Below are 22,199 nucleotides of genomic sequence, written 5' to 3'. Positions count from 1 at the left end.
AATTTCACCAAGCTCCTCTGGGCTCCTGAGAAACTCCCAAAGAGGGCAGGTGACGAGGTGTGGCACACCTTGGGAACTGAGAGTAAGTTATAAAATAAACCAAAACACAACCCTGAGTCACAGACACTTCTTTACTGCTGAGAATGTGCATCACAGAACATCAGGCCTCCTACAAAAAGCAGTCCCTCCCCAGACAAGGATGAGCACATGCTGTCCCTGGTTACTAAATGAAAGCAGGGAGAAATGTGCAATGTTTTATCAAGTGAGGCCTCTGCTGATTCCTTTCACATCATTCTTTTGCAGCAGAAGCTGAATTAACAAACTGGGGAAAGCACAGGATTCAAGAGTCAGTGCTGTACCTGAAAACTGCTTCTGGGATTGTAAGGATTGCAAACTGCCTATAAAAGTCTATTTTCATCATACAGCTCATGCACACCTTGGTGCAGGAAGTCCTTCCTTATCTTCCATAAACAAAGCCCAATAAAGACATAATTTCAAACATATGTCAACTAGGAACACACTGCATATCTTTTGGATATCTAACTAAGGCTTTTAGGTCACAAAACAACTTTTTGCTCTCTCTTGCTCCCTCAAGAAATATTATGAACACAACAAGTCAGAAGGGAACTAGTTTAGAGAAGAAGACAAGACACATGTCCTTCCCATCTGCAGGTTTAGAAGGAAAATTTTAGTTAAATGAAAAAGCAATAAAAAGGCCAAGTCCTGACTGTTGGCAAAACAACAGAACATAAATTTAATCCCCCTCCTTCCCTAAGCTTTGGGAAGGGGAAAAAAAAAAAAGAAATAATTATCCTTTCTCCAGAAGAACAAACTAAAACCATAACTTCTTAATCCTGTATTTTAAGATTTACAAATGCTATACTTCTCAGGTGTTTCCTTCCCACCTACTTCCTCCAGGTGCAGAGCAGGATTTACTCTGAGCCAGCAGGTGCAATGGACATCTCCTGCCCCTCAGCAAACAGGGAGTGAGCAATGCTGGGTACAGGAGCTCACAGGGATTTCAAACCCCACAGAACCAGGATGGGCTGGGCTGGAAGGGATCTTAAATCCCACCCAGTCCCACCTCTGCCACGGGCAGGGACACCTTCCACTGTCCCAGGCTGCTCCAAGCCCCAATGTCCAGCCTGGCCTTGGGCACTGCCAGGGATCCAGGGGCAGCCCCAGCTGCTCTGGGCACCCTGTGCCAGGGCCTGCCCACCCTCCCAGGGAACAATTCCTTCCCAATATCCCATTTATCCCTGCCCTCTAACACTGGGAAACCATTCCCCTTGTCCTGGCACTCCAGGTCCTGACGAAGTTCCCTCTCCAGCCTCCCTGCACCTTCAGATCCTGGCAGGGGCTGTGAGGTCTCCACATAACCTTCTCCTCTCCAGGATGAACATCCCCAGCTCTCCCAGCCCATCTCCATAGGGAGGGTGCTCCAGTACCCTCAGCAACTTGGTGTCTCCTCTGACCTGGCTCCAGCAGCTCCAGCTCCTTCCTGTGCTGGGCCCCAGGACTGGAGCAGCTCTGCAGGTGGGCTCTCACCTGAGGGGCAGGATCCCCCCCTTTCCTGCTGCCCACACCGTGGGATCAGCCCTGGATATGCTGAGTTCTTGCCCAAGCATTTCTCCCTGCTGTGAGGGCTGCTGCATTCCCTGTCTCTCCCATCAGGACTCCATCAGGCACATCCACCCCAGGAGCCCCCAGCAGAATCTCACCCCTGCATCAGTAAAGCACTTAACAGGTACTGGCAGCAGCACTAAGCAAGTTTAACAGTAGGAACACATTCTTAATGTGTGCACTGAGCCCTCAGACTAACCGAGGTGGGGACATGCTCCTCTCCAAATGAGGATTTACTGCGTAACAAATGGATCTGGCACTCGGGACAGGTGGGTTCCTGTTTTCTGCTGATTTTCCAAACTTCCTGAGCAGCAGGTACAGGAGACTGCCATTGGTACAGGCAGGGAAATGCTTCCTTACCTCAAATAAATGTAGGAATAAAGTCCACTGAACACTCAGGAGCTTGTGGTATAAACTTCTAAATGGACATCCCGTTTACAGGCGTGGGAGAGGGAATCAGGCCCTTCATACAAATATCACTGACTTCATATCAAAGTCACCGAGAATAAAATGCAAAGCCAGGGCATCATCTCAACAACAGAAAAAGAGATTAAAAAATAGCCAAAAAACTCTTTAAAATCATAAATGTATGGGGATATTTTTGCTTTTCTTTCACTGTGAAGTTCAAGTAATTCAGAACATGACTTGAGAAGACTAAAAACAGTCCAGTGAACAGGTTTTTAAAACAGTCACTTGCTCTCGTTAGTGCTGTATGGAAGTAGCACCTCCAGTGCTCTGGAGGGTGCAGAGGAGAAAGAGAAAATAAGATCCAAAAAAGAATAGGAATTATTTCCTTCTGAGCGTACAGTGAACACAGCATTAGCATGTGCTGAACACAGCCACTTTTGGAAGCTACTCAACGAGTAAATTCTAACACAAATTGTCGCTTTTACTTAGTAAGAACTGTCAGTCTTAAAATATTGATCCCTCTGGCATTAGGAAAGTTTGTGAGATTATTCCCATGCATTTGAATGAGACAGATTTCAGCAACCACTCATCTCCCATGCTGGAGATCCCAGTGTTGTCATGTAAATGCATGGAATTTAAGTGGTTTTCATTTAACCCTGCCCTTCTTTTTTCTTTTTGGTCCAGTGGAAAAACTTGTTACAAGAATTCCGGGGCCTGCCACAGATACAGAAGGAAGTTCATGAAAAATATTCATGTTCTGCAAGTCCAGGTGCTGCTACCACCAACAAAAATAAACAGATACAAGGAAAAGCTGACACCTAAACAATACCACCTGTCAGCCACCACAGAAGTGGCAAAATTGAATTGCTGGACATACAAGTAACACTTATTTTTGATAATGCTTCCATTTCTTAGAGTTAGGAGGTTCTTGGACTATTTCTAGAGCTTGTTTTCCACTGCATTTCCTGTCTGAGACATCTGGTAAGAGACTCTTGTTATCTACCAACATTTTGCTGTCACCAGCCAAATACTACAGACCTTATGTCTCAAAACATAAGGTTCTTGTCCAGGCCCTCTGTAGAGCTTGGTCTTGCAAATTTAAATTTCTCCTTCTTGATTCCCATGTAAAAGCACCTCTGAAGGAATAAATGGCTCCACTGCAAAGAGAACCTGGGAGGGACAGCCCCAGCCTTCCTGTACGGCTTTTCCACAGTTGCCACTGCAAAGGTTTGTCCCAGGAGCTGTGCCTGGACCCAGGGAGGCTGGGGATGCTTCCCCCAAGGCACAGGAGCAGCAGGCAGCCTGCAAACTGAATTTTGCTGCAAAGGGCTGCAGATCTGCTGCGTGCCAGAGGCTCCTCAGTGCACAAGAACCTGGGAAAACACGGGTGTGTTTAGGAGGACAGGATCCCTTTCCGGAGAAAGGAGAAGCTGGTATTTTCCTGCACTCCTGGAAGCTGAAACTTTGTTACCCTCCTGCGCAGGGCAACCATGGTATTCTGCTGACAACTTCAAACCTACAAAAGAATTGGTGTTACCCAGGATTACACTTCATTTGTGTCACCTCCTGCCCTGCTCTGACACACTGTTTCACCCTCCAAGCGATGCAATTTTACTTAGTATTTCACACCTCGTCAACTGACAGACGGAAAACTTCATTCCATGACATTATCCAAAACCTGGGGTTCAGACAAGGCCTTTTGTGTCAAACCCCAACCACACGTGAGGCCCAAGGCAGAAGTGCTGGTCCCCACAATTCCCACAATTTTCCTTTTAGGAAGCACTGACAATATTAATATTCCAGGAAGTTGCTGAACAGCTACTAACAACATAAAAAGTGATAAAAGACTTATGTCCACACACAGCTTAAATTTGGGGGCGGGGGGGGGGGGGGGGGGGGGGGACAGGGAAAGTGCTGCATACTTTGCATAATGATTATTTTAAATCATAACCTTGCTTAAATTTCACTTTCCTCTCATAAACTTGCAGAGTCCTTACATGTCTAGGAAATAACCACTAAGATGAAGAAGTATTTTCACCTGCTGATAGAACCTAGATTGTTTGTAAGATACCACGATTTCTGGTCTCCAAAGAGCTTCTCACTATTGAAAGGCAGTGAAAAAAGGCAAACCCCAAACCCTGCTGTCTGATAAGTTATTCAGTGATACATAAAAATCCCCCCATCCACAAGGATATTTAAGAACCATGGAACTTCACCCCGTTCATCGCATACAAGGAGCAATCAGTACTAATTAATAACTGCAACAGCCTAGCTGGAAAATCATTATTCTGGAAAATAGTACGTACTGAAAAAGAGGGTTACCTAGGCAATGTAAGCCCGAACGAACAGGGCAATCAGATCTCTGGGGCTGTTCTGTACAAAGACGGAATAAACGCCAAGCTCTGTGCTGGGGTGCTTCTCCCGGCACACAGGGATGCTGCTGCAGGCCCTGGGAATCCCGGCCAAGCCCAAAGGCTGTGCCCATGTGCTCGCCCCTCTCCCGGCTCTCCCGTTTTCCCATTCCCCGGGCTGGAGGGGGCCCCGCGCACCCCCGGCTGAAAGGGTCGAGAAGGAGGAAGAGGAGAAGGATGCCCGGGAGCTACTGCTCCGCTCCCCGGGGAGGACGCGGGTCCCCGGGGGGGACCGGGACCAAGGAGGGCTGGGATGGGTATGGGAACCGATGGGATGGGAGGGAAGGGAAGCTGTAGAGACCACGAGGGTCCCGGCGGGGCCGCCCCCATCCCGCCCCCGGCGGCTTCGGGAGCGCTCCCGGGCCCGGCGCTGGGTGGGGGCTCGGGCTCGGCTCCCCCCGAGCTCTCACCTTTTCGAGAGGTCCATGAGGACCCCGGAAAAAAGCTTCTCTCCCAGCCGGAACGAGACCACCAGGGCGTCCTCGATGATGTGGTCCAGGGTGACCCGCACCTCGGAGCCGGGCAGCAGCGCCGGCGCCTCCGCCTCCCCTCCGCCCGGGACCGCGGGCACCGCCGGCTCGGGCTCCGCGGCGGCGGCGGCGGCAGCATCCGGCTCCTCCTCCTCCGGCCGGGGCGGCTCCTCCCCGGGCCCCGCGGAGCCCCCGGCAGCCGGCGGGCAGGGCTGCGGCGGCTCCCGGGCCGGCTCGGGCGGCGGGCAGGGCTGCGGCGGCTCCGAGCACCCCGGGCTGGGCGCTGCGCGGGGCTCGGCCCGCGGCGATTCCACCCCCGAGCTGCGCGGCGGCGGCGGCTCCTCCGTCCTTCCCGCGTCCGGCTCGCGAGTCCCGCCGGGGCTCCGGGCGCGCTGCACCGGTGGCGGCTCCTCGGCCTTGCCGCCGTCGGCCTCCTCGCCATCCGGCACCGCCGACTCCACGGCCTCGCTGACGGCGGGCAGAGGGTCCGCGCCGGCCTCGCTGCCCGGGATCGGCTCCATCTCGGGCTCGGCCTCACCGGCCCCGCCGTCCCCCGGCACCGCCGCAGTCGCCGCCGCCTCCGCAGCCATGGCCGCCATTTTCTCCGCCGCCTCCCTCCAGCAGCGGGAGCGACGGCCACGGCCCGCGGGGAGGGAGGGCCGCCCCCCGCGCCCGCAGGTGGCTCCCTATTGGCGGGCGCGCCGCAATGCTGCACTCCTATTAGGCAGCGCACCTGTCCATCAAAGCTGCGGAAACTTCTCGTTGGCCAGCGGGGACTGCATTCAGTGCAGAGCCGGGAAAAGGAAGAGGGGGCGTGGCTTAGCGCTTTATAGGCCTCCGCTGAGGGGAGGGGCGGGGTCTGTGCGGCTGCTTCGCCATCTGATTGGTGGGGAGAGGCGTCGCTCCCGAGGGGGGCCGGTGATTGGCGGTGCCAAGTGCCTGGTGCGGGGTGGGCAGCGCGCGGGGGAAGATGGCGAGGGCGGGAGGGCGGCCATGAGGGGCACGGGTCGCCTCTCAGAGGGATCGCGTCGCTCCTCAGCGTGGTCAGGTCGCCCCTCGTGGGGATGAAGCTGCCCCTCGTGGGATCGCCCTGGAGCGGCTCCCCCTGCGGGGCACAGCCCGGCGCTGCCTCCTGCGTTGTACAGTACGGGCAGGGGAGCTGCTGGTCCCCGTGCTGGGGGGGCACTGAGGGGGTGACACTGGGGAGAGGAAAGATTACAGAATATCCTGAGCTGGAAGGGACCCACAGGGATCATCCAGTCCAACCTCTGTCCCTGCACAGACACCCCAACAACCCCACCCTGGGCATCCCTGGCAGCGCTGTCCAAACGCTCCTGCAGCTCTGGCAGCCTCGGGGCCGTGCCCATTCCCTGGGGAGCCTGGGCAGTGCCCAGCACCCTCTGGGGGAAGAACCTTTCCTGATCTCCAGCCTAACCCACCCCTGGCCCAGCTCCAGCCATTCCCTGGGTCCTGTCCCTGGTCACCACAGCTCGCTGTCTGACCCTCCTGTTGCCCTCACCATATGTGGGGAAGGCAGAGGGACTGATGCCTTTTGTGAGGTAAAACGGCACTTTAAAGTGTTAAACAACGTGAATTAGGCACATCAAGTAAAGGTGGAAAACGCAGCGTCGAAAGGGGAAAAAAGGAGTTACTATTTTCCCTCTACTACACCGGGTTGCTCCAAGCCCCATCCAGGCGGGCCTTGGACACTCTCAGGGATGGAGCAGCCGCTCTGTGATTCTGCACCTCAAAAGCTTCACAGACACTTGCACCCAGAAGTTTGCAAAAGCCAAGTTCCAGCCACCTTTCAGGCAGGGAGGCCAGAAGGGTCGTGGCCCTTGCTACAAAGCAGAGAGGTTTTATCTTGTGAGGGTATTTCCATAGTGCTCTGTTTGTGCTCAGGACACTCAGCCCTGGTTCCCTTCCCTGTGATTGCTGAGTAGAAGAACTAGGCTGTAAACCCTGAGCCTGCAAGAAATTCCCGACTAACACAGAAAGAAACTAAAACTACTCAGCCCTGGAGCTGATAGGACGCTCAGATCCAACAGCTCAGCCCAGCAGGTTCTTCGTTATGTTAAGCTCGGTCTTATGTGAAGGATGGGCATAAAATGGAAGATTTCCTCTTGCAAGTCTTCTGCTGGAACGCACCTTTTCAGCAGGTGTTGCTTGTGGAAGACAGTGGCCATTTAAATGCCAACTGTTGAGTTTTACATCCCCTGCAGTTGCCAGCAGTTCCTGTGCTCCATAGGGAACAGAGTGGGTGTATGGCTTGCTCTCTGCTTCACTGCAGCAACAGCAGATTATGTGCTTGACCCTACTGAGGGATCAAAATAAAACATACACGGCTCCTTTGACTGTTGAAAGGTGCTGTGTGTGCTTTTAAAAAGAGGTAAATAAGGACATTTGTATCCCAGAATAACGCCCCACAGAAATATCATACCATTGGTAACCCTTACATTCAGCCACACTGACACAGGCGTGTGGATGCAGGATGGAACTTGTAAATTTAACAAAATGCCCTCCCTATATAATTTTTTCCATCCCAAATACCTTTGATCACCATTTAATTTCTATTTATTTCAAATCTAACCTGTAATCTCCTTAAGACAGGATTTGCCTTACAGTGGCTGGTCTGCATAGTGGTTGGCATAGTTGGAATCTTTTTTCTATCCTGGAACCTTTAGAAACTGCCAAAATAAAACGAATTAAGTTTATGAAATAGATTGCACTAGCACACTCTCTGTAAATTAAAAGAAGTCTCTCTGTGTTCAGCAAGTGGCAGGAAGAACAGAAGTGGGGAGAAGAAACTATAAATTAGAGAGAGGAACAGAGACAATCAGAGGGAATAGAACAATTAAAATGAAGGCAGGAAAAATGTCGAGCTCCATAAAGATGTGTTGCAGTAAATTGTGGGGATGGGCAGCTGAGGAAGCTTTGAGTTTGGGTGGAGAGAGTGAGGGAATGTGGGGAAGCAGCAGATCTGACTGGAGCTGTGTGCACGGCACCCACGGGGAAGGAATTGTTTGCGTGGGCAAGCTGGGACGTGAGAGGGATCTGGGACACAGGAACCTTTAAACTCAGCATTAGTGGTGTTGATTTGTTCTGTCATGAAACTCCGCTCTGGAAGTGTGAACAGTCCCAGCACATCGGAGTGCTTCAAGTAGTAACTGCTGGGGTAGGGGGTGTGGAGTTTTTAGGTGCTGGATGGTGGGAACATCACTCTCCGGGCATCAAGTTCACTGGAACTGCACTGCCATGAAAGAACCACCACCAGTGCAAAGCTTTAAGGAGCAACATTCATAAATGGAGACTAATCAGGGTTCCAGTGAAGCCAAATGCGTGATTGCAGCTTCCCTCAGCTTCCTCGGAGTGAGGCTGTGTTAGCAGGCTCCACAAGGAGCTGCCCTGGGAATTGCCCAGTGGCTGCACTTTGTGGTGCTGCTGGTGTCCAAGGGAGCTGGAGATATCCAAGTTCCCTGTGCTGTCCCTGCTGCGGCTGATCTGTCTCAGTGTGGGCACACAGGGCTCTGAAGGGGTGTGTGAGTTTATAGGGACACTTTGTAGTGTCTTGGTGGGACAGCAGATCCCTCTGCTAATACCTGCACTGGGGTGGAGGAACTTGGGAGAGGAGGTTCCAACAGCCCCTCTGAGGCTTTGGGACTCCCCACATTCCAAGATGTGGTTTATATCCTCGCTGCAGCCTTTGCAGGCTCTGTGCTGCACGAACACAGAGCTCTGCTGCCCTGCTCCATCCGAGCTGCAGCGACAGCAGCTTCCTGAGGCTGCCACAGTGACAGCGGCTTCCTGTGACCCCGGGCAAGGCCACCAAACCCTCTCCGAGGCAGGTTTAGTGTTCACAGCTTTACACAATGCTGATAAATCCACCAGTCAGCGTTTTCAAGGCATGGTCTGCCGGTGGGGAATGTTCAAGGCTTTCCAAGTTAAAAAGTGTAACCGGTGAAAACCACTGTATGTGTGCAATGCAGAGGGATACAGGCAAATGAACTGAAAGTAAAACTGGGTCTTGGTTGTGTGCTGCAAACTCACAGCTCCTCTAACAGGTTAGGAAAGTAATGCTCTTACAACAATTGTTAATTATATTTAAGCTGGATTGAAATCTGTTAGTGAATTACTACAGAAAATTGGTTTGGGGTGAGAACATCATCAGTCCTTCCTGTAATGTTGGTAACTGATTTCTGTGGCCATACGAACACGGAGCTCATTTTGTTGGGATTAGGAATGAGCATTAAAGGATTTGGGAAACCTCACTGCAGGCACACGTGCCCCAGAATTCTGCCCTGCAATCTGAAAAGTCAATTATCTGCTACATTTCTTGTGAACAAGAGATGAAGTCAATGAGTGGGGCTTTACCTAATGTCCATATGGAGAATTGATTGAAATGGATTTCCATAGTTGGGGTTGCTTTAAAAAATGGTAATTGTGAGCCCTTGGGGTGAAGGACTGGCACTGTCTCACTGCTGGCATCTCACACTTCGTAATTGTAAGGAAATGGAGTCTGAAGGTACTTCCTGTCTTGTGATCTGACTGGTTTGTGCCTTCTGCAGCCCGTGCAGCTGCAGGTGCTGTGGCATCCACACTGTGTCTCCGTGGGCTTCTCCATTCAGATAAAATGGGCATTGCCACTGGAGCCAGGACAGGCTGGGAGGCAAAACTCAGCTGTAGGTAAGGCAGCTTGGTAATTAATAGAGAATTTCTCACAGAAGTCTTCTGAGAAATTACAGAAGTCTCTTTAGCCATAAATATTAGAGCAACTTTTTTGTTCCTTGTGGTGTTTTTGAGGTTATTCTACATCTGCAGCCAAGCTCTGTTCACATAAAGAGTGTCCAGCTGGTGAGGTGTGGCTTTTCCTCACCCGTGGTCCCTGGAGATGAATCCTATTTCAAATAGGAATAACAGGAAGGGTAAAACACCCTAGTTAGAGAAGTGGGAATCCCACACAGTCTGTTCTCATCGGGGTTTGGTGCTGACAGAGCTCAAGGAGACAGGACAATAAAGGAAATGGAATTGACTGGTAATCATTTGGATCCTTTGTGCTTCCCGAGCTGAAGGAGCAGCTGCCAACTGCCTGTGACACTGTGTCCTTCTCCTTGGCACTTATGTGGAGCCTCAGCTCTGCTGGCTGTGAAAAATGGACAATAACATTTCATTCACATGAGAGTGATGTGGTTTAATTATAGTGAAGGTTTAAAAACAACTTGAGGATGAAGTGTTGTGTAAGTGCTAAATGTTATCCTTGACAATGACACAAGGACAAGAAAACTGGGCTTTCAGAGGCATCTGGTTATTCCATAAATTAAAAATTAGTTTCTCTCCTTAAATGAAGAGTTACTGAGTCATTCAGCTTTCTTGCTAATTGTTTGACTTAACCAATTGGATGGATTTCAGTAAATTGACTGGTGGAGACAAATGTGTTTCCAGCTCAACACTGTCTGACATGCAACAGTTAGGTATGGACTGGCTGCAGAGCAGAGCCCAGCACTGCAGGTGGTCACCAAAAGAGAACAAATTTATGGTGGGATTTTCCAGGGAGACTTCAAAAGGGCCTCCAACAGGCTGTCCCTCCTGAAGCCAGCTTGCCTTCATGGTTTACCTGAGTAAAACCAAGTAACTCTTGTCTCACGTCCTTGTCTGCTCTTCCGTGTCACTCACAACTTGTAGGTTTTGTACCTGGATCTTCCTGGGAGCTCACAGTCTGTGGTGGAGACACTGCAGAGCCTGGGACTCCACACTCCCGTGGGTCCCTCTGCTCTCTTGTGATACTTTTGAAGCTGTTCCAAAGGCAGGTGACAATGCCATCAACTTTTAAGTCGTGCTTAAAAAGCAAAAGTACTGAAAGCTCAGCCTTGCCATGCAGTTTGGCTTTCAGTCAAACCCAACTGACCCAACCCAAAAAATAAGTCCCAGGCCTTCCTGAGGTCTGCAGCTCTCCTGGGAGGGGTGGGAGCAAAGCCACTCTGAGCTGGGAGCTTTCCATGCCATGTGATCACATCACTGTAAGGATATTCAGGGTAATGTTCATTTCTGGTGTAATCCCACTGATGTTTTAATCCAGTCCCACCGAGGATGAGTCTGTCCCTCGTGCTGGCTGCAAACACTCACACACAAAAGCACCAAAAGCAGTTGCAGAGGTCATGGCCCATTTGTGTATGCAAATGTCCCCGAGGCTGACCTGTACATTGCATCTCTTTATCAGATACTCTATTCTCTGCCTAAAATTAGAATAAAAACTTGCCGTTGGCAATTTTCAATGCCAGACTTTCTTTTTCCTTGACTTTTTGGGGGTAACCTTTTGCTGGATGATTGGTTCTCATCCCTTCTTTGTCTCTCTATTTCATTTTTCTCTCTGTCTTTCCACAGAGTTCCCTTTTATCCACCCTGTTACTTCCTCAGGCCTCATCTGACGTGCTCAGTTTACCAAGTCAAGAAGTGCTGTCATCACAGGCAAGTATTTTCAGCTCTTCTGATTTTGAAAGTAGACCTTGGACTGTGTGTGTCCCTGTCTGCTTTCTGTATCTTTGCATTCTGGATAAAAATATTGAAGGGACCCTAGTGATGAATAAAAAGGACAAGTTTGTTATTACTGTAAAATATCACAGGGATTGAGGGGGAATATATAAGGAAATAAACTCCCAGATTGCTCTCAGTCAATATTTTGCCTTGTATTCTCTCACAGACCTTTGTTCTTGTCATTGTCTCATGTTCTGGTTTCTTGTAGAGTTTCAGTTGTGGAACCTCTTATGTCAAGTGTATTGCAAACAAGAAGTGTATCCCTGTATTTTATGGATATCTGGTAGGCATCTTCTCTTACCCTCTCCTAATCTAATTCCAAGTAGGATCAATTTATGGAGTCAGCAAGCTCAGTCTGAATTCCTGTCAGAGCTCAGCAGCAAATCCCAGCATGGTCCTTTGCAAGTCACTTCCTTTGGTAAAGTCAGGTCAGTTTTTAGTTTGTCTTCTGAAGTAATCTTGTAGCTTCTGGCTCTGATAAACAGCATTTGCAAGGGGCTTGCACATCAAGAGAACAAATCCTTCACACCAAGAGCTTGCTCTGTTACATTTCCAGGGTTGTCAACGGTTGGGAAATTGTGTTGCCCTCATTCAGAGACTCTCTTTAACTCAGGCCATGGAGAAAACATCCCATCATCTCCAGAACAAAACAGGCTGTGGCTCTGATACTGGAATCAATAAACCACTGGGATTTGTGATGGCAGGGTCAGTGATTGGCAGCTGCTCCACAAACCCACAGCAGAGATGATTGACAGGAGAGATTTGATAAGGAGAGGTGGTGATCTGTGCAAAAAGACAGTAAGTGTTGCTTGTCCAAGAGTTTTGGGGAATGTAGAGTTGGGGTGATGCAGTCAGAATGGGAACTCCAAAAAATCCTTTTCTTTGGTCCTGTCACAGACAAGTCCACAAAGTGACAAAAGCCAGGAATGAGAACGTCTCTGTCAGGGGTCATTCAGCTGTGACTCCTGCACATCTGTCTGTTAGCAGCTCCAAAGGCAGAGGATTAATGTAATTAGAACCAATCTTGATGAGAAGCATTGTTTGTGCTTCTAACTGCATTCCCTGGGATCAGGGGCTGGATCTTGCCTTTGACCTTCTTTCTAGAGCTGACCCAGTGAAACTCTCCCCACTCACCCCTCAGCAAATAATAAAAAGAAAAATGCAAGCCTTTAATGATTGTGTCACCACCCTTGTGAGGAAATGTGTTGGTGTAGCTGCGCTGCATTTCTCTGTATTGCCCTAATCTAATCCCCCATGTGGGGCTTATCACAGAGCAGGGCCCAAGCTGCAGCGCCAGGATGTGCTGCTGGGGCTGGATAATACTGTATTTTTAACAGTTCTTTCCCCACTGCTGCTGAACCACTGTGCTGAGCAGCACAAACTCTGCTGGGAAAAGAGACCTCTGCCAGCCTAAATTTATATCTGTTCGCTGGAACAATTGGTTGGAAGTGAGTGGTTGTTTCTCTTGGTAATAGGCAAGGTTAGACTTCCAAAACATTGAGAAATGCTCTTTAAAAATGCATTTTCCAGGCACACTTCATACCAGTTTAGAAAATACAGAAGTGAAACCACAACAGAGGTACTTGATGCTGAAAAGGAAGCACCCAGTAATGACTGCTCTGCTGCAAGATTGTAGGGTTGCTCTGTTTAGGCTCAGCCTAACTTTTGGAATAAAAATGGATGGAAAACTGTAAGGGAAACAAATGAACGGTACCATGTAATTGTAGTTGTTCTGAGGAAAAGGTTGAGAATTACAACTGTTTGCAAGCAATCTGCCCCTCACACAGGGCTCACCCCCTGTGTTTTGGAGGTTTGCACTCTGGATAATTCATATCAAAGCCCCTCTGGCACATGGGATTGCTTTGATGGCAGTGGCAGTTGGGTGTTTACTGAGTGTTCCTTCTCCACCTCTTGTACCTCAGTCTAGCACATATCTGGGGTGCTCTGTTTGTTCTGCTGTAGCATCCACTGGAATGACAAAAATGTTCTGAAATCTGGAATTTCATGCTGCACCTGTCAAGGGACACATTTCTGTAGGAAATTCCCTTGGTGAATCACACAATGCAAGGTGAGGGACTGGATCCCAAAAGAATGACCAGGAATGAATCAAGTTATCCCTTAATGAGAATGGAGAAGTCTCTGTCAGGATTCTGCATAGAAGCAGCCAAACACCTCCTCTGTGTAGGAAGGAACAGAGGAGGAAGGAACAGAGGAGGAAGGAGAAAATCTCCTGTCCTCTCTGAGATGAAGAATGAAAGATGTAAAAATCAGTGCTGTTTAAAATTTGGTAAATGGAATATAATCAGTTCTCACAAAGCATCCTCTGTACTCCTCTGTGCTTGCAGGCACAGAACAGACTTGGCAACTGTCTCCTGCATGAAATAGGAAAGGTTTAAATGCTTGTGTAAGCTTTTCAAACAAAATAGCACTTTGCAGTTCAAGACACTGTTCTCTGGGACATTGTATCTGGGAAATGTGAAACTGTTTCTCTGGGTTTTCACCGTGGGTTCATATCCACGTGTGAGCGGCGTTTGGAAATCTTTATCTCTGTGGTAGAGGGAATTTTTTGTCATTGCAAAGGGTTTTGCTCTAGGGGATAAATTTAATATAAAAGGGATTCATGCTACTCATTATATTTTTCCCTCAGAATCAAATCAAATTGGCTGGTGGATGCAGCTTGGACCAGTGACAGACCAGATAAATCCTCCTCTGCCTGCAGACTGAAGGCAGGAATACTTTGTCACATCAGTAGTTACAATTTGACTTTAGTTTTGCTTTTTCTCCAGCAATCTCAATTTGATTCGAATTTCTGAAGTCACCCAGGGTGAGTCAGATGTGGTCAGGCCAAAGGAAGTTCTTGAATCATTCCCAAATGAGGGAAAACATGAGTCAGTTCCGAGGGTTAAGCACACGGAGACACAAAGCACCACAGATCTCTCCATGGTTCAGTGGGAGAGAAGGTGCCCCAGTGGGCCCAGGCTGGAGAGATTGGATTGCAGGGCTCTGCTGTCAGCAGGAGAGAGCTGTGGAGGTGCTGAGGCTGGGGCATGTTTTCCACAGGGAGGACACAATTCCTGGCATTCATTAGCATTCCTGCTGCAGCTGGATCAGCCTGGGTGCACAGATTGCAATTACTGCCAGTGCTTCCCCCAGAGTCCTGGGCAAATCTGTGCTCCTGGCAGGGCCCACAAGGAGCAGACACTGCTCAGCACCGAGGGAAAACCTCTCCTGCAGAGAGCCAGGAAACAGCAGAACTTCATCCACCACAGTGACACAGCAAAAGCCCTGTTTAAATGTGGTTTTGGATGGTGATGCTTCCTTTCATCAGCATAGGCAAAACAGGGCATTGCTGAGTCAAGAGGAGCTGCTACAGTTCCGAGCAGGCTCTGGGAGTGGGGCTACAAAATCAGGTGAAAATTCCTCATATAAAGGCAGGACCTCAGTGATAATTTTAATTTACAGTCAGGAATGTACCAAGGCAAATCCCTTTCTTTGAGCTCCTTTCTCCTGATTCGTAGCCCATTGCTGCTGCCTCATTACCCCCCTGGCCTTTGGTGGGGCAGTAAATCTGGAGGCCTAATGGTGCACAGGGTCCTTGGAGGACAGCCCTGGCTTTTCAAATATTCATTTCTATGCGGATCAGGGATGTCCCAGTCTGGCTGTAATCAGAGGAAGAGGGGAGGAGACAAATAATCACTGAACATGACTGTTTGGGGAGCAATTCCTGTCAGAAAAACAATCAGCAGCCGAGGTGGCTGCGAGCTGGCCTTGCAGCCCCAAGCACAAGGAGTGATGAGGGCTTGTTTGATCCCCTTAAACTCTAATTGCTTCTGCCTTCACCCCCAGCCAGCTGCTTCCCCTGGCTGGGCTGAAATGCCTGTTGTTCTCTGGGGGCAGGGAAAGGTGCCAGGCTGGAGGAGCTGCCCTGCTTTGTGCAGACCCTGCTGCAGGAGCATCAGCCTGACACAGCCCTGCCCTGCAGGACAGGGCACCGAGCACAGAATCCTGCAGGGCACCTCAGTCCCTGGGTATTTTCTTGTTTCTCAGCTGGTGCCAGCTGTGGCAGGGATTGCACGGGCTGGAGCAGCAGCACAGCTCTGCCTCAGCCCAGAGCCTGGCTTATTCCAGGTGGAACAGACCTTTGGGCTATGAAATCAGTTTGCAGCTCCTGGGAGTTGAGCTGATCCCAAACTGATCTCACCCAGCTTAATGAGCAGTCAGCAGGAGCCATGGTCCCACTAATCCTGATTTAAATGTGAGTTAGAGCAGGGCTTGGATTCCACATCTCCAGAGTAATTTCTTGTGCCATCCAAACCTCGTCAGTGTCCTGGGGAAAATTATTTTAACCAAGCTGTTGTGCTGTGTGTTGGCACAGGAACCTGGGCCTCAGGGTAACCGGGGTGTCAGCTCCCAGAACGTCACCCTGTGCTCAGTCCTGGGTTCGATTCAGAGGCACAGCTCCAGGCTTGGTTTTTTTATATTATCAGGATAACAGCACTAGTGAGGGTGTGTCCATCCCTCCACTCAGTGGGTAAACTCTTCCTTGAAGAGGGACATTTAAACATTCATATGATAATGAAGAAAAAACTCCAACCATACAAAATTTATATCAACTCATATCTGAGTTATCATATTATCATATCTGAGTTATATCCAGAGGCCATGGAACTGCAGGGCTGCCTCAGCCAGGCAGTGTCACAGAGAGCTCTTTCTCTTTAATTTTTTATTTGGATCCTCTCTGTATGTAGGTCACAATGACTTAAAAGAGCAGGCACTGACCAGACAAAACCAAACCTCTCAGAACAAAGCCATTGTTGCAGGAGGAGGATTTTTTCTCAAACAAGACCCCAAATTAGTGCTGAAGGATTGCAGCATTCCCTGTGTCTCGCTCTGTTGGCGTTCCTGTTCCCAGAGTGGGCGGAGCTGCAGCCTCTGGGCTCTGCTGGGCTGGCTCCTGCTGGAAGGGCAGGAGGGACACGGAGCTGCTTCCTGCCCCCGTGTGCTGTGCTGACCCCTTGGAGTCAATCCTGGCGGGGTCCCCCTTCCTCAGGAGCAGAGGAGGGATGGGAAGCCTCTCCCTGCAGCTCCCATCCATGTGTCTTCCTGCTTTTCCCAGTCCTTAACCACAGGGGCTGGACAAACCTCTCCTGCTGCTCCCACCCCTGTGAGCATCACTCCATGGCCAACAGCCACTGCAGGGATTCATTCCCTGCTTCCCTGTGGGAATTCCTCCTTCATGCAGGGGCACGCAGCCCAAACATCCCTGAGCTGCTTCCCAGCTTTGGGAGGGGAGGGAAAAGAGATCCTGGGTTTGGCCCTGGCTCAGCCCTGTGCCAGCAGAGAACAGCAGGGAGTACCAACAACCTGCAAGGTTTTATGTGGGAGAGGAGGGGGAGGCAGCCAAAGGTTGGGGCTCAGGAGATCCCAATGCCCTGGCCAAAGAGTCTTAGTGAGGGCTGGCTTGCAAACAGTGCTGGGTGGCAACACGGCAGATAAGAATCCCCCCAAAACAGGATATAAACAGACCCCGAGTACAGATCACTGGTAGAAGAGCTCTGTAGAAATGCAGATAGATGGGTTTGAGATCAACAAAAAACCAACAGCTTCCCCTTTGGCTTCAAAATCCACATTGTACAACCAGACCTGTGCATCAGGGGGTTGGAAATGGAGCATCTTCAGGGTCCTTCCAACCCAAATCAGTCTGTGATCCTGTGATCCTGAATTTTGTGAATGGGACACAAACCCCAGTTCTGATGCAGGGACAGCTGAGGTATTTTGGTTCCTTTACCTCTCCTGCCTTTTAGGACACGAGCTGCAGCTTTGCCCCTGGAATTGCCTGGGGAGGGTTCAGCAGCACAGAGCTGGCACTGGATGGTGCTGTGGGCCAGCACAGGTGAGCTCACCTGGGTGTCAAATGCAGCTGCTATGACAAATCCTGCTGCTATGGAACCACCAGGGAGCCACAGGGACAGCCAGGATCCTGCATTACTCCTGGACGCAAATTCTTTTCAAAAGCAGATTTTGCAAGAGCATTTTGTGCCCAAGAAAGCAGAATTTTGTGAAGTTGGCTCCTGTCCAGTCACTGAGCTGAGCATCCAGACTTTTAAACACCCTGTGAATGATCTGTGTGTTACCAGTCTGAGCCATTGAAAAAGGCAAGTTCAGATTAAAAATCAAGTTTTAAAAAATACAAAAATTTCTAGATCACAGAGTATTCCAATTTGGAAGGGACCCACAAGGATCATCGAGTCCAGCTCTTAAGTGAATGGCCCATACAGGCATTGAACCCACAAACTTGGTGTTCTCAGCAGCCTGCTCTGACCAACTGAGCCAATCTGGCACTTCTTAGGGGTTTAGGAGGGAAACAGCTGTTCTTTGGTACTCTGGAGTAAAGAAACTCTGAAGTAGAAGTTCAGATTTTGAAGTGTTTTCCAGATTTTTCTTCTGATTCTGGAAGGAATCTTTAAGAGAAATGTGGGTTATTCCAGGGTTTGAGAAAATGACAGCTGTTACCAACCCAGTCCATTTTCCCACTTTTCCATCAATGTTGTTTGATTAATAAGAGCCAACTCAGTGCTGAGCGACTCAGGAATAAATCAAACTGTAGAAGAGGGACACCAGATGTAACAAAAGCAGTTCCTGGAACAAGGAGATGCAAAGATCTGCTTGGTGTGGAGGCGGGGAAGGAATGGCACGTGCAATGTGTGTATTTTCTCTGCCACAGAAGTGTATTTTCTTCTCCTGATAGATGTATCTAAGGCAATATAAACAATTCCAAAGAGCTGAAAGTATGCAGTGAGATGTTGCTGTGAACCACACACATCAAAGCAGAGCTGAGGCCCAGAAGAGGCTTTCTGTGCAAAGAAAACTGGCTTTTCTTGTATTTCAGGGAAAGGAATCCTCTGCTGCTCAAACTCTGTCTGTCCCTGCACACTTGACTTGGATCAGTATTTTCAGTGGGGCGCTTGCTAAACGCTGCACTGGCATAAGAAAAATTCACTCAAATATTGGTTTCTCCTGTCTGCCTTTGAGATTCTTTCAGATCAAATCCTTCTTCAAATGGTTTCTCCCCAGCTCCAGGCAGGTGCTGCCCCGCCTGAGCCTTCTCCCAGGTGAGCTGCAGGGGAAGGGGAGCAGGAAAGGCTTCAGAGGGTGACACGGAGAGGAGGGGACTTGGAAATGCCAGAAGGTCAACTGCAAACCAGAGGTGCCTTCAGAGAAAGAAAAGAGCAGTGTTTAAATGGAATGTTCCCTTTGCCAGAGCTCCAGGAAGCACAGCTGAGGGAATGCTCTGGAACAGCAGGATTCCTCTGGAAGGGGGTTTGGAAGCCACAGGCACGTGAGGAAATCCCAGTTAGATTCCCTGGAGGATAAGCTGCCTTTGGAGCTGTGTTATCTGATGTGTCAGCAAGGACAGATATTATCAAGTAATAAAATCTTTACAGCATAGCCCATGAACTGTATAGATAAAGGGGGTGGCTTTGGGGTTTGCTCAGAAAAGTCCAGAAGAGTTGCAATGATTCCTGTCTTTAGGGCTGTCAGTTATTAACTTTATTAGAACTTTATATATTTCTAGATAAGAAATCCAGAGAGGGAGGATTTTAACTCAGTTTTTTGACCAGAAGACTCTGCAGATAAAGTTGAATTATATCTTCCTTTTTAGCAACCTTTGAAATATTGTCTATATTACACTAAAACCATTGGAGTTCAAACTATTCCACAGTGGCTCTTAATCCAATGATACTTCAGAGGAATCTGAGCAGTTTTGTGGGACCCAAATTGAGAGCAGCCAAAATTAGTCCTCCTGTGCCTTTTCAGGATGCACAAATCCAAACTGGCTTAACAAAATTCAAGTCTTCTGTTGTAGTTGTTAAAAATCAAGATAATTCCCATTTCTGCTGCCCACCCCCATCCCATTTAACTGGATACCACTGACAACACTTATTACAGGATAACTTACTAAAGGGAAGAATCCTGGAGAAAGGAGGGAGTTGAATTCCCAAGAAGTTGTGGTATCAGGTACATTTCCCCCAGGTTTAGTTTTCTGTCTCTGTCATTCCCAGACCTCAGCAGTCTCCCTGAGGTTCCACTTGGAGATCAGGAACACCAGGGGGATCCAAGCCCTTCCTACAGACACTCTGCCAGCTTGTGCAGCCTGAATGAATCCTTTGTCTTGTTTCCTGGAAATTTCCTTTCTGGAGATCCAGACAGACTGAAGGGTCTCCTGATAGAGTATTGTCACATGAAATAATTGAATTTTCTTTTAGGGAGTCTCCAAAAATACGGGGTTTTTGGAAGTCCTGTGCCTTCCTCCCCTGCAGGTGTCTCTGAATGTTTGGTGAGCTCCTGTTTTTCCTGGTTTTGTTAGGCAGATCCGTGTCCCGCCTGGGGCAGGGACAGGCTCTGTGCTGTGTCACCTGTGGAGTCTGGCAGGGCGTTTCTGAGCAGTATTTGAGCTCTGTCCAAGCTGTTCAATAATTCAGCCCCATCCTGGTGATGAATTCTCTGCTGTTCAGGGCCGGAGAGCGGCAACACCTCGGACCAGACTAAACGGGCACTTAACAAGGCCGAGCGTAACAGGACTCCCCTGGAATTACCCAGCACATTAAGGCCAAATGAGCTCGTCCTGAATTCATTAGCAATGATTACTCTGAGTACCAGAGGAATTAATAATCATTAGCATTTCCTAGGGAGGGCTGCCGGAGAACTGCCAGACACGGCTGGTTCAGGGTTTCGCAGGCTTTCCCCAGCAGGTTCCATTCGGAGGGAGTCATTAAAGGGAACTTTGTGGTCACTGGAGAGTTCCCGCTGATTTTTTGAGTCCGTACTCCCAGTTCAGTTGCAATCCAGCTCTAAAAGCACTTCAAAGCCCAGCACTGCCTGCTTCAGTCACTGCTGGAATTACCTCCCTCATCCCCGTTTTGTCTCCGAGTGAATCTCCCCGGCTTTCTGCAACTCTCCTGAAAGGTTAATAAACCTGGGAGGCTGCTGGGAGCCACCCAAGGGCAGAGGGACTCCACAGACAAAAGGAATGCAAAAACGTGGTATTTATGATTTCGTGCAAGTAAATTCTCAAAGTAAAGATATCCAAGGCTTTGATTTGGCTCCTTAAAGTTCCCTCTGTTCCCAGCAGCATTTGAAGACTCAGCTGTTTTGCATATCAGAGGCAGCTGACTCGGGAGGCAGAGGGAATTCACTGCTCACTTCGGATGACCTTTTCCTTTGGGGATGAGTTTCCACAAGAGTTTTACTTCTCTGACAACTCATTCCTGTTCACTGTCTCCAAATGCTGCACACTTGGAATTTACATCATCCTGGTACATTCAAATACAGCGCTGAGCTTTTCTGCATAACTGCTCCTTGTAGCCAGCAGGATTGTATCATGGGATCATGGAACATCCCGAGCTGGAAGGGATCATCCAGTCCCACCCCTGCCCTGCCCAGACCCCCCAACAACCCCACCCTGGGCATCCCTGGCAGCGCTGTCCAAACGCTCCTGCAGCTCTGGCAGCCTCGGGGCCGTGCCCATTCCCTGGGGAGCCTGGGCAGTGCCCAGCACCCTCTGGGGGAAGAACCTTTCCTGATATCCAACCTAAACCTTTCCTGGCACAGGTCCAGCTGGTTTTAGTTGGAAATAAAGACACAGGGGCTTGGATGCCTGACCTGGTGGATTGTGCAAGTCACTTTAGTAAAGTCAGAGAGACTCAATTCCTTTATTCTTGGAATAAACTTTGTCCTGACTCCACGTTTGGAGGATTGCTTAGTGACATTCTGCATTCTCCAAGACTCCATTGAATTTCATTTCATTTTATAACAGAAAAGACAGGAATGGAAACATGAATTTGTTTCAGGGTAAGAGAGCAGAACCAGGGGTGCAAATCCTCAGTGCCTGCTAAAAACTGCACAGACAGGCCCAGGCCTGATCTGTGCTCAGGCCCTGTTCTGAGTGATGCTGACCCCCAGCACCAGGCAGAGCAGCACTTTTATCATTTATTAACACTTTATGGTGTGGATGGGTGTTTGTTACCTGCTCTCTCAAGCACAGGGTGGTGCCCAGCTCCTCTGAGGTGAATAAACTTCTGCTCAGTGTGTGCAAGGGTGACCCACCCAGTCAAACAGTTACTCCTTGGGAATTTCCTGAGCTACAGATTCACCCCGGCTCTGTGCCCACCACATTCCCCCCGTCTGAGTGCTGGAGACTTGAGGAGCTGTCAGCATTTTTATATCTTATCATGGAACAGTTATCAATATAATCCGATTTTATGGACAGGGAGCATAAAAGCTCAAGTACTGTTCATATAATCTGATTATCCCCTTCCCTTTACACAGGACTGGGCTGCTCTCCCTATCCAGTTTGATCGCTCTCCCAAGGTCCCTGGGCTGTTACTCTGCCAGTGGAATTGTCCCCTGCAAGTTTTATGTGACGGGTAGAGTTTATGGCTTGAGTTCATGGACCTCCTTCCCAAGGCTGTGCAGGTCCCTCTGGAGCACAGCAGTGAGGACTGAGGCTCCCGTGGATGTGCCACCCCTGCCCTGCTTCCTGTGCTAGTGCTGCTTTGCTCTTTACAGGTGGGGCCTCAGCAGCAAGGTCCAGCTGGGAAAGGAAGTTTCCTTTCACTGAGTTCAGCAATCTTGGGATTAAGCTGAAGGAGTTTTAATTAACAAACTCAGCGTCAAATATGTTTTCTGGACAGTCAGAGTCATTTTACAGCAACTTTTAAATCAAAAGTGCAAAGAAAACCCTGGTGGTGCCAGAAGT

General features: G+C 49.2%; 1 protein-coding gene across 7 annotated transcripts in view; it reads right to left on the bottom strand.

Annotated features, from left to right (window-relative positions):
- Positions 1 to 5,569, bottom strand: part of PWWP2A (PWWP domain containing 2A) — a 33,133-nt gene extending 27,564 nt beyond the window's left edge. For 4 of the 7 annotated variants that reach the window (XR_004243180.1, XR_004243179.1, XR_004243181.1 and 1 more), the window contains exon 1: positions 4,853 to 5,565. Coding sequence is in view for 4 of the 7 variants with exons in the window: in XM_032124643.1 (XP_031980534.1) it covers positions 4,853 to 5,511 (659 nt within the window). In the remaining 3 variants the exon portion in view is untranslated. Of the gene's footprint in view, positions 1 to 4,852 lie in introns of all 7 variants that reach the window. The other 3 variants (XM_032124640.1, XM_032124639.1, XM_032124642.1) reach the window with 2 other exon arrangements.
- Between the last annotated feature and the right edge of the window lie 16,630 nt (positions 5,570 to 22,199).

This window comes from Corvus moneduloides, chromosome 15 (genome assembly GCF_009650955.1).
Source record: "Corvus moneduloides isolate bCorMon1 chromosome 15, bCorMon1.pri, whole genome shotgun sequence".
NCBI classification, from domain to species: Eukaryota; Metazoa; Chordata; class Aves; order Passeriformes; family Corvidae; genus Corvus; species Corvus moneduloides.
The sequence above is the reverse complement of the archived record's forward strand: the minus strand, read 5'-3'. Positions and strand labels throughout refer to the sequence as shown.